We start from the raw sequence: 12,196 nt of genomic DNA on the forward strand, positions 1-12,196 counted from the left end.
GACAGTACATGCCTGTATATACGAGCGCGTACCTGCTGGCAGTGCTGCCCGACGAGCTTCCTCGGGGCTTGCTGAGGTTGAGCGGGGTGTCAAGGTCGGGTGCCGGGTCCGGTGCCGCGGCACTGGGTGTGGGCGTCCGGTTGCCCGGACAGGAATTCCCGGAGTGGCCTCCTCCATTGCCTGGCACAAGCCGCGCAGCAGGCGTTAGCGAACTGCTCGAAAGTGGCAGAAAAGGTGCTCCACCCGTTACCCACGGCTGCAGCGGAGACATGGCCGCCTGGGAACACGAACAGACGTAGAATATAGTTAGCGACATAACCGGGTCTTGAAGCTGTTGCCGAAGTATCCACACTCATTGCAATGTTTGAACAGCATCAGCCACAACGTTCTCGGTCAATACACACACACACACTAGGATGCAGGAGGCAAATACTATGGCCACAAGTGGCCCACGCAGGCAAAAGGGGCGCCATGATTATTTGTAGAGGCTTGACGTCCCAAAACTACAGTATAATTGTGAGGTACATTGTATAGTCGTGCTTCAGAAATTTCGGCCACCTTGGGTCCCTTAACGTAGGCATGAAACCAGCGCACGGGACTTTAGCATTTTGCTTCCTTCAAAACGTAGCTGACGCAGCCGGAATTCCGTCTCGCGACCATCGGATTAGCTGTCAACACATCAAACACCATATGCACTGGACTAGGGCCGTGGGTCCCTATATAGCCACCCCCGTCGCGATGGTCTAGTGGCTAAGGTACTCGTCTGCTGATCCGCAGGCCGCGGGATCAAATCCCGGCTGCAGCGGGATTACTTCTGATGGAGGCGGAAATGCTGTAGACCCGTGTGCTCGGATTTGGGTGCACGTTAAAGAACCCCAGGTGGTCGAAATTTTTGGAGCTCGCGTTTCTCATAATCATATGGTGGCTTTGGGACATTAAGCCCCACATATCAATCGATCAATCAATATATAGCCACACACTGAAGGTTCTGGTGAAAAATATCCGCTTTCCTTAACATCTTTCGGGTGACCATATATTTCATGAATATTTCATTCGGTGTTCATGAAAATCAGCATAACTGCTCGGCCGTGTCCCGGAATTGCACTGGTGCACGCCTACTCCGATCACAGTGCAATACGCTCGGCCATTTATATATGGGCTGCTTTGAGTCACCTCCTGGTGTAAATAAGACAATGCATTACAATTTCAGACAGACTTATACCATGATCGGTATTCTCCGTAGATAAATTTTTCAGGCCAACATTATTTTCGCGAAGTTTTGTGCCCCGTGCAACCTCTAGCTGAGGCGAAGCGACAAGTTGTGATACTACGACAGCGACGCAAATCAAGAATACGGTGCCTTTTTACAAGCAACTGATATTGTCTCTCCGGGTACCAGGCTGGACATGGAAAGCATGCATGGACATGGAAAGCACGCAATGATCGACAAGCGCTTACCCAGTGCTTTCAAACAGGCTGCTGCTCTCAGGCGCTTGTACAGCATAGGACCATGATATAGTACTGAAAAAATGTCGATAATGCCCAAAAGGGGCTCATCATAATACGCGAATGGGCTCATCATAATATGCGAACAGCTGACACCAAGGCTTTTCCAGCGCTCCTGACAAGAAAAATATTTTTAAAAAATCACAACATATTCATGGAGTGCAGGATGATGAGTGGGGCAAAGCATCCGTCAGCCTGTCCGCACTTCCGTCCGTCCGTTCGTTCTTGCTTCTGTTTGTTAGTGGTCAGTCTGTGCGACCTCCCTGCGTCCATCCATGCGTCCGTTCCTGCGTCTGTCCATCCGCACGTCAGTCCGTTCGTCCGTCACTCCGTGCGTACATTCGGCCGCGCGTCCGTCCATCTATGCGTCCGTCTGTGCGTCCGTTCATCCGTCTGTCAATCCATGCATCTGTCTATCTGTCCGTCCATCCGTACGTCTGTACATTTGTCCATCTATCTAGTGAACACTCCAAATACCACCATCTCGCATTTTTTCATCAGATATTCATTATATAGAAGTACCGCCATCCAGCGTACATTTCAAAACTAAATGAGAGGTCCACCTCTCGTTAAGTCCTTGGAGTTCTTTCATCCTTTTTATTATCTTCTTTATAATTTTTTTCTTGTTTTTTTTTTTTCTGGTACCGTTTGTTTTTTGTCTCGGCTGGCATGTGCCGTCCCTTCAGCCTTTTTTTTTTCCTCGCCCATAGCAGCCCCCGCTCTTGCTGCTGCTCCCAACACTTTTCTCCCCGATTTTCGGACGCGAGCGCGCGATTCTCGAAAAAGGAACGACGACACCGGCAGTAAGGCCGGGCTTCTCCCGATAGCCCAGCCTAGCTTAGTATAGCCACGGCCGGACTGGAGGAGCGGCACGCACCCACTCTCTTACGGCCTGCGCTTCGTGTCTAGTTCCCACATTTCACCGCCTCTAGTTCATGGCACTGCGGCCCAACCCTCGCTAAGCCTTGCTAAAACCAAGGAGGTTACGCCCAGCGAGTTTAACGTGGCAACATTTTCTGGTTATATAGTGCTCAAAGTGCGTCCTTCTGTTAATAGTTTTTTTTTTTCAGTAAGCATCAAATTCAAGGCCAATTTTATTGGTGATAAAGTCACTGATACTCGTCTCAGTAGGTTATCAGGAACGACTATCTTTTATTTATGATTAACGTGCGTGAGTTTCCTCCTCAACTCAAAAGAGTGCGCGCGTGCCGCTCCTCTAGTCTGGCCGTGGAGGTGGCTACCTACTACTACTACTACTACTACTACTACTACTACTACTACTACTACTACTACTACTACTACTACTACTACTACTGCATACATCGCGGACGCACGACCCGCGGTTTAAGAAGCTTCGCCCCTAGAAATTAGGTTCACACTGTAAACCTATGGCAGTTGATGTGTACGACATTGTGTTCCGTGCGAGAATCGGGCACACGGTCTAACGTGCGCGCGGTGTAGCAACAGTCATGCAGCGTCACAAAATCAAGTTTTTCATGGGCATCGACCAAAGATGCGAGTAATTGGCGAAAGAGTAGATGCACGCGATCATGCGTATACTTCAGACGCAAAACTCAGTAGCTTGCACGTGCAACAACTCAATGTGCTCCCGCGTTCGTCATTAGAGATTCAAAATTTTACGATTTTCAACTGCGACGTCTCCGTCGCGGACGCGACGCGGGGCTATACGAACCGAGCACGGCGCCCGAATCACGTTTCTCTCACATCCCACACGCGCCGCTAGACGTTTCTTTCTCGAACCGAAGTGTTTTTTCGCCCAAGCAGCCGTGAGAGCTCACGGTCGGCTACAATTCAATTGTGCCGCGAGGCGGCAGCGACGGCTGCATATTTGATACGGCGCCACCTCGCGGCGCCCGCCGTTGTCCGCATTCGTGGAAGATGCACTCCCGTTTCCTTTCTCGCGGCGCCGCCGAATAGCGCGAAGCGGCGGCACAGAGCTAAGTGCTCGCAGGCCTCGGCAGCTGGTCCGGGCCACGCGCGCACAGTCCGCGCCTTTTGTGAGACCGGCGCGGAGCAAAAGCGTCTCTCTCTTATTCTCAGCCGGGAGCCTTCTCACTTATTCATCTCCAACAAGACGGGACCGCTTTGCGTTGATCTAATCACGACCTGCCGTCTACTACTCCCTCTCTCTCTCTCATTCTATCGGCTATTCCTTATTACCTAGATTCTCTCGCCCTTTGCTCTTCTATACGGCGCTTCCTCTGGCGAGCTTCTGCAGCGCACTTGCCTCCTCTTTGCCATTTTTTTTTTTTCTCGAGAATCACGCAAAGCGCATGAAATCGGTCCGAAAGAAGCGCCTTGAAGGTATAGGCGAGCCAGTAAGAGCGGCGGCCGTAAATCTGGGATTCTTTTGATCCGACATCAATGGCGGAGCGACAGTTTTTTCAACGACGTGCGCGAAAGGGAAATAGCTAACCCGAGAAGCCGTAAGTATAGGCACGTATGCGTGTACGTTTGTTTGCAAGCGGAGTGTGTGTCTACAGAGCAGTTTACAAACGGCAATATCTAGCGTAGTGTATACGAGCACTCCGTGAGACAGTAACATTAACGTGAATCGGCGGCAATTTTGTGCGAGTTGCAAGAAACGATCTGCAAATTTATCTGAAGCTCTCATGCGCGAAAACCACGAATGAGAAACCGTTCGTTTAGCCGCACAGAATCGTATACCATTAAAAATATGCAACCGGCTTATAGGAAACTACCGAAAGTCAGAGTATATCTATCTGTTCTGCGAAACTTACTTGCGGGACTTGGGTTCAGACGCCGACACCACTGCTTCTTCATTTAATAATGAAGCTTGCGAAATAAAAAAAAAAACAAACTGGCGGGACGTCTTGCACTTTGAGAGTGATTACAGCGCAAGGAAAGAGACGGGTCAACGAGACGAACGAATGCTAGCGCTGACTTCCAACTCAAGTTTAATATGGAGAACAAGCCATTTGGGAAAAAAAAAACGACGATAAAAACCACTTCAAGTGACGAGAAACGCCCGCTTCCAAAACACGAAGCTAACACGAGCAAGCGCTCTTGTCAGGAGGGCATGTGTGGGCGCAAGAAAGAAAGCTCCTTGTCCGTCAAAGCTACAGAGAGCTTACTTTACAGAGCCACGTTCGGCGACTGCTGCACTTTCTATCACTGCCGCTGTCGTTTCTCATAAACTGCTTGTTCTTCACAATAAACCTTAGACGGAAGTCGGCGCTCGTCTTCGTTCGTCTCATTGTCCGGTGTGTTCCCTCGCATGTAATCACTCTCCAAACGGAATAACAACTAGCCCGAGCACAAACTGTCTCTTACACATTCGCCCAAAGACGACTGGAGCGCGAAAGCCACCTCTCATTTCCTTTCAGTCAATATGCTGACCCCCCCCCCCCTTTCTCCTCACAAGCTTGCTGCACCGCCGCCGCGATCATCCCTGCTTTGGGCAACCGACGATGTCATGTGACGACGTGACGTGATATTAGGCCATGTTGACGTCACAAATACGGACGTCTGTGACGTAATAATGACGCTAGATGGCGAGGTCGTCACGCGATGATCATTTTTACATCACTCGTGTTGACGCCGCCGAAACCGATGGTCGATTTTCGAGTTCGACGAGTCGTCACCTTGAAATCCCGTCGTCTCCGCCACTTGTAATTTGGAGGCCAGTACTTATTTCTGTTTCGTCACCGTCAATAAAACACGGGGGTGTTTTCACTTCGCCTCTTCCTCTCAGTCTCGACCAGGCTCGTGATTAGAAATTCTTTTCGGGGGGGGGGGGGGGGGGCACCTTTCCAAAGCCTTAAAAAACGCCTATCTTCCCGATTCATTCACGGTAAAGCGCCCCGCACTATCCTAACCTAGGGGTGGGGAAGGGGGATTCTTCTGCCTACAGGCCTGGCCGAGGCACCACTTAGAAGGTCGAAAAACCGTTAACTGACAGGCCCCTGTTTGTTAGTGTGCAAGGAGAGGGTAGTAGCGTGGGAGCGAGGGTATGGCCGAAGCAGCTGGAGTACCCCGTCGGCACGTCCCGAAATGCGGTCGTGGTCGCATTGGCCCCGGAGAAGATGCGGCCGTTGAAACAAAAGGGGCCAAAAAGGATTCGGGTTGGGAGGAAGAGAAACGGAAGGTTTAAGCGAGGGACGCTTACTGCAGCAGTTGTGGTGGCATGGCTGTTCTTCTCCCTCACGTGGCGCTGCGCGCCGAAAAGTCGCGCAGCTATATAGCGGACGATGGCGTTCGCGCGCGAAGGGCCATTTTTCTTGTCAACGTACCCGGCGATGGCGGTCGCGGCATCGCTATTTCGAGAATCGCGCGCTCGCGTCCGAAAATCGGGGAGAAAAGTGTTGGGAGCAGCAGCAAGAGCGGGGGCCGCTATGGGCGAGGAAAAAAAAAAGAAAAAGGCTGAAGGGACGGACGGCACACGCCAGCCGAGACAAAAAACAAGCGGTACCAGAAAACAAAAAAGAAAAGATGAAGAAGGTCAGAAAAAGAATGAAAGAGTGCACACCCGGGTACGCGTATCACCGAAAAGAAGGCGCGCGTGTAGGCTAAACTGGGCCGGGCCCGGAAGCAAAGAAACAAAAACAACAGCTTTCGAGAGGTGACGCTGACGAGACGAGAGAAGCGGACCCGTGCAGCTTGAGGAGTGGGCGGCAGACGCGAAGGCATCGATAAGCACACGCTAGCGGCGCCGACTGCCCCAAGCGTTGACACTTCGACAGTTCGACATGTCTGCCTCCCTGCTCCGTCAAAAGGGTCTCTTTCTCTCTCTCTTACGCGTCATCTTTTGTTTATGCGACCAGTGCTTCTTTTTTCTTTTAGTGTCACACTCTTTCGTAGGTTCGTCTATTCGTCTTCGTTGAGCAGCCATGCAACTCCTTTTGTACTCTCTCTTTTGTTTTGTATTGAAACGAGCTAGCTGCCAAGCTAGAAAGGCAATGGGGACTACGTGAAGTGTAGACCTCTTGAGCGATGGCCGTGAGCAGGCGTTGCACGCAGAAAGGCGCAACTGTCTTATGGAGGAACTAGAGGAAATGCACGACGGATCGAGATTGACATGATGTCAAAAACGAAAATCTAGGATAGCGAACAATCTGCCTCAAGTACCGTTGTGCTGTTAGGCAGAGTATGCCGTTTACAAAACAAAGCAAAAAAAAATAATCTCAAATCGACACTTTATACACCTGAGAAATCGCGACAAAATGGAATGAATTGACGTATGAACAGCGAAAATTGAACAAAGATTAAGCTATAACAAACCGGACAGGTCCTGAATGCCTCCTCTTAATCTCTTGCATACTCGTTCTGTTTACAGCTGAGCATGAATGTGTGCTAACGTTTCCGGCTAACCACGAATCTGTGGCTGACGACAGTGAGTGCGCCGAAAACGCACTTGCCCACTCGTTAAGACACGTGTTTGTGAATCACCTGTTTCACGCGAATTTCGGATATCTCGTGCTTTTTTTGAGAACCATCCTGCTTAGTATATGCCGACCAATCATGGTTGCTGGAGTGTCTGCGGCATTGGACTAATTCATTAATACAAGGAATCTAACGAACGCGACGGCGATTAGCCACCATCATGCATTTTCAGCGCAACAGCGTACGTATCCGTATACGTATCCCGATAATTAAGCACCGACTTAGTTCCATAAACCCAAAACTAGCGTAATGTGGCCAATGATCGAATCATATCCCGAGAATGCCGCCGTATAAGTATCAATGGCCTAAGGTTATATGCACCCGTCGCGCCTCCTCAGAAATCAATGCGATTCAGTTGTCTTTTCTATCTCTCTGCAAAATATCCGGCAGAAACGTGAAGGCACTTAATGTCTAAACAAACCAAACGTAGAGTCGGTGCAGTAGCACAATCGTCTCCCACCGTTGCGAAAACACCGAGGCCTCAGCACAAACGCACGCACACACTCCCACAAGGACTCCGGTCTTAGTGCATTCTCCATGAACGCCCGCAGGAACACCGCATGGCGCCTACGCCTCTCTCTCTCGAAAGAGAGAGGAGAGGAAAAGAGAGAGAGAGGCCGGGGTCAGCCGGAGGCGCCCGTTTGTTTCATTATTCAATCGGGCCCGCATTAGGCCATTAAATATTAATCGGCCAAAAACACGGAACTCGTCAACAATGGGGAAGATAGCGGGCCGGAAGAGGAGGGAGCAGACCCTACACACAACGCCGAAGCAACGGCGAATGCCGCATTACAGCGCATTATCGGGCCACCACAGTTCTCCGAGCAGACCTTTCGGCGGCAGGGAGGAAACGGCGCCATCCCCCGCCACTTATACAGGCGGAACCTTTGATTCCGCCGTTTGCCCTCTTCTACGCTTGCGGCGCTGTCCCGTCCCCGCGGGGTACCTGCGGCGTGCCTCTGATTTACCGTCTTCATCTATGGCCATATTTCTCGTCCTCCCCCTCGCGCGCCGCTTGTATACCTGTGCGCCACAGGATTCGGGGCCCCGCGAGGGGTTCTCGCTTTTATCGCGCGTCCCGAATACCCCCGCACTCAGCGCGTGGTGAGGACTCATCCGAGCACACACTCTCTTTCGACGTTCGCTGCGTGCATATAATACGTACAGTGAACGCTGAGAGAAGAAATGCTATCGGGTTCAAACTGTCTAGGCAGGTGCAACGTGCGTCACCCCCCTTTTAAGCCTAAAAATAGATTGAAACACTCGCTGCCTGGATGGCGCGAGTGTAGCTGAAGCGCGATAAGCATCAGCCTGCACTGCACAACACGAAGTTGATGAGGCAAAGTGTCTCTTCAACAAAGACCACACAGAAACAGAGCCCGCAAGGCATAATTGCTAAGTGATGTCGAGCAGACAGGCAGCGTAGAAATGAGTTAAGCGGGGATAGAGGCGTGCATGCGTGCGTGCGGTGTGTGCGCGTGCGTGGGAGTGTGTGTAAGTGTGCGAATGCGTGAGTGTGCGACTAAGTGGAGGCTAAAGTGTTGTAGGCCCGTGTGCTCAAACTTGGGTGCACGTTAAAGAACCCCAGGTGGTCAAAATTTCCAGAGCCCTCCACTATGGTGTCTCTCACAATAATACGGTGCTTTTGGGACGTTAAGTGAGTGAGTGAGTGAGTGAGTGAGTGAGTGAGTGAGTGAGTGAGCGAGCGAGCTCGTACCTAGTCGGAACGAAAAGTGATCTGAAACCTATTGCGACAGACATCAACAACCACGTGACGATTGAAGCGTGACTAGGTGAGGGGGGAGGGACAAATAGCGAAAACAAAAAAAAATAGTTAAACGTTTATTTTCGATATTTTTAATTTCATTTGTTACAAAAAATTAGTAGATCACTTTAATAAAGCGTCGGTGTTTGGTATGTGGTTGAGCATCTTTTTTTTTTTTTTCGTTTGGTTTCAAAACAAGCGGGCAAATGCAGGCAGTCTGGTAACATATAGGCCAACGGATCCGAGGGCGTATTCAGGCAATATGCTATCAGAGCTTGTGTTTAGATCGGCGTGTTTTTGGTTCGGCGCATTACCAGGTCAACGAGGCATCGCTCACATTTCCGTGGTGGTTTCGTGCGTAGCTTCAGAAGTTTATTTTTATGTGCATTTCATAGCTCAACTAGCTCACAGAATGTATAGATAGCCGCTCCTGTGACTGCCGACTGTTTTCGCTTGCACACGGCCGGCATGCTCTCGCCTTTGGTAACTGTGAACGCGACAGGCTAAGCAACAAGACGTTGTACTCTGCGGCTGCCAAAGCTTTATTTTCAAAGCTGCTGTCTCGCTGCAGTGGTTTTCAAGGTTTGGGCAACAGTTGTCTCACAATTACCTTCTACAAACTTTCTTGTGCATATTGCAAGTACGTCAGTCACTTGACTAATAAAATAACTTTGCTTCCTCAATATTTGTTATTTGTGTTTCTTTTATCTCGCATGCACTTAGCGAGATACAATTATTGCGCAATAAAATCGCGTAATAATAAATGCCCGTAGCAGGCCAGATATTAGTAAAAATTCGATTTCGCGTCATGTAGGGCAAATGCGCAACGTCACTACCACTTCTGGTTGTGACGTCATATTTTATTTACTTTTTGCTCTTAGTTGTCCCCTTCTCACGTAGATGGCGATAGTGGCAACAAGCCGCCGACTGCTGAATCCACGGGCTCCTGTGGAAGTTACGCTACCAGTTTACATATACCTAGGAGTGACTGCATCATACATTTTCCCGACAAATCACAGAACTTTCCGTGAAGAGGCAGCCGACTTTATGCTGTCCCTCACACATAGCTCACAGCCTCAACCTCCCCTTTATTATAGGTCAGCATGAAAACATAAAAACAAGCAAGAGATAAAAAAAAAAGGCTCAGCACACCGTGAAAAAGAAACTTGGAGAGAATGGAAGGACTGCGGCTACAACCACGCCAGAACAAATGCAACGTCACAGGAGGGCTGTAACATAATCAGCCTCGACCGGGCATACATAGCTAAGTAACGGCCACATAAAAAAAAAGAGCAGGTGCAAAATTTCGGCGGGCCTTCTGTTTGGAAGAAAAAAAAAAGCTGGCGTAAGATCACACTCGCAAAACGTGCATAAATAGAAAACCGATATTCCCAGCAGCAGACCGCAAACCACGAGAAGACCTTTCATCGCCACCCCATCATCGTAAACGTCAGACAACCGAAAAAGCAAAAAACAAAAAAAAACCTAAGAGGCATGCCATTGCGTTCCAGAAATAGTAAGCAAAGGACACGAAGGAGATGAAGGCATAAGTAGCGGGAAAAAGAAGAAAGACAGAGGCAGCCAGGGCACGACTGACTGAAGGCCATTCAGGTGCTCAGCGCCGCGCCGGCCGGGAGAAACAAAAGCAGCGGTGAAAGCCGACACCGCCGGGGTGATGCATGATGATGGCGCTTCTTCGCACCGGTTGCGTTTCGCGCGACCCATCTGCCTCGGCGCGTTTCTCCGATGTTTATGATAGCTGCTGGGCGGAGGCTGCAGTGTAACCAGAGGGCACCCTGTACGCGCGCTAAAGGACGAACGCACTCGCGAAAAGCAAACGGGCCGTCGCACAATGAGCGTGCCGGAAGCAGCAGCCCTCGCGTCGCAAATGCGTTATCGAGAAGTGTTATACGACACAATTATATATACACGGAATATCGGTGGCAGGCCCGCAGCCAAAAACGTTTTTGAGGGGGGAAGGAGAGGGGGGAGCAGGAGGGGTTACGTTTTTCCACACGTGGGCTATAAGAACACCCATTATTAGTATTTTTTTTCCTTGCTAAATCATCCAACTCCACATTAATTTAAGGGGGAGGGGAAGACTAGGCGCCCTTCCCCGTCAATGTCTACGGACCCGATTGGCGAACATCCCGACGTTAGGTTTTACTTCTGGTATTAAATGAAATCCCGGGCACTCCTTGATACAAGAACTGAAGGAATGATAAATGTCACAGTGACCATTAGTAGGTTAAAATCTAAGCAGCCATTACAGCTACAATAAGCAATGATTCTCTTATTCTCAGAAAAAAAAGGCGGGGGGGGGGCACCGGGGCTAGCGAATGTGTATATTTGCACTTCCCACTCAGTGAATACTAACGAACGATCGTGCAGCTTTAGCGCGCACATAATCTGCTCTCTTTTCCCCCTTTTCGTTAGGGCAACAACTCGCCGAAGAGATAGTGCACGTTTGGCGCGATATACTGTGAGTGATTCCAAAGGCGCCACCATGCATCATCATCGCTACTGATGCCCCTTGCAGCTCCCATGTACGCAGCTAACGCTGCGACCAACCTGCCCACCTTTATCTTAGTTAAAGGTTCTCTTTCTCCCCCCCCCTCTCTCTCTCCGTTCTTTTTTTATTTTACTCACTTCTCTATAGACACACAAGGACCTCCCGTTGAGAACTGCACGACCTTACGTTTCAAGGCCCGCTCGCGAGCGCGAATGTAGTGGTATTCTAAGCGAAAAAGAAACAATCGCAATCGCCGTCACGGTTCGGGCACCTTTACAGCCCCCGCTTGGCCGCACGCTCCCCACCCGAGCTGGACAGTAAAGAATAAATATCGGCCCAGTAACCTGCCGAGGCCCAATAGAGTGCTTCCATGATTTATTGGTCGTTTCGAGGGAAGAGCAGTGGGAAGTATATAACTGCAGGTTTACCGGTCAACCACAAATGTTATCTTACCTAGAAGTTCATTGTCGCTTTTTTTTATTGTTCATTTTCGTTTTCTTGTTTTCATATCACCAGCATATACTACGCCGTGACGACGTAACGGCCGAAGAACCTATCCAAAAGAGTCCGCTCTTTGACCACATTACGTTACCGCCTGCAAGGCTAGACATTGTCCCTCTCGAGTGCTCGATCGGTCAAGCTATACACAGCCGGAATCTTCAACCGCCCCTATCTCCACTAAACGCCGACCACAATATCCGTCTATGTGTCCTTCTGAAAAGAGGCTTGCACGAGAAAAAGTAAGAGACCACGCTGCAAATGACCACGGCGCGGGTTTGTTTATACGACGCCAGATGCAGATCTTCGCGGTATACGGCCTGAAATTCCACCGCCCAGGTCCTGCCTGCGTCTAGCGAGGTGAGACGGTCCCCGCTTTCTTGCAAACAACTTCTGGCCGCCCCGGTACGACAGTACACCGACGATAAAAGGACGTCGGTGATCCATATCGGGCGCGGTCATCGAGAGTTGTATTCTAAGGACGAAGTTTA

The 12,196-nt window shown here is 50.0% G+C and overlaps 1 protein-coding gene across 3 annotated transcripts in view; it reads right to left on the minus strand.

The window, feature by feature from the left end:
• Positions 1-12,196, minus strand: part of LOC119170524 (uncharacterized) — a 304,114-nt gene that overhangs the window by 7,028 nt on the left and 284,890 nt on the right. For all 3 annotated transcript variants that reach the window (XM_075887194.1, XM_075887193.1, XM_075887192.1), the window contains one exon: positions 33-277. In XM_075887194.1, coding sequence (XP_075743309.1) covers positions 33-277 — 245 coding nt within the window. The remainder of the gene's footprint in view (positions 1-32; positions 278-12,196) is intronic.

Source organism: Rhipicephalus microplus, chromosome 2, assembly GCF_043290135.1.
Source record: "Rhipicephalus microplus isolate Deutch F79 chromosome 2, USDA_Rmic, whole genome shotgun sequence".
Taxonomy (NCBI): domain Eukaryota; kingdom Metazoa; phylum Arthropoda; class Arachnida; order Ixodida; family Ixodidae; genus Rhipicephalus; species Rhipicephalus microplus.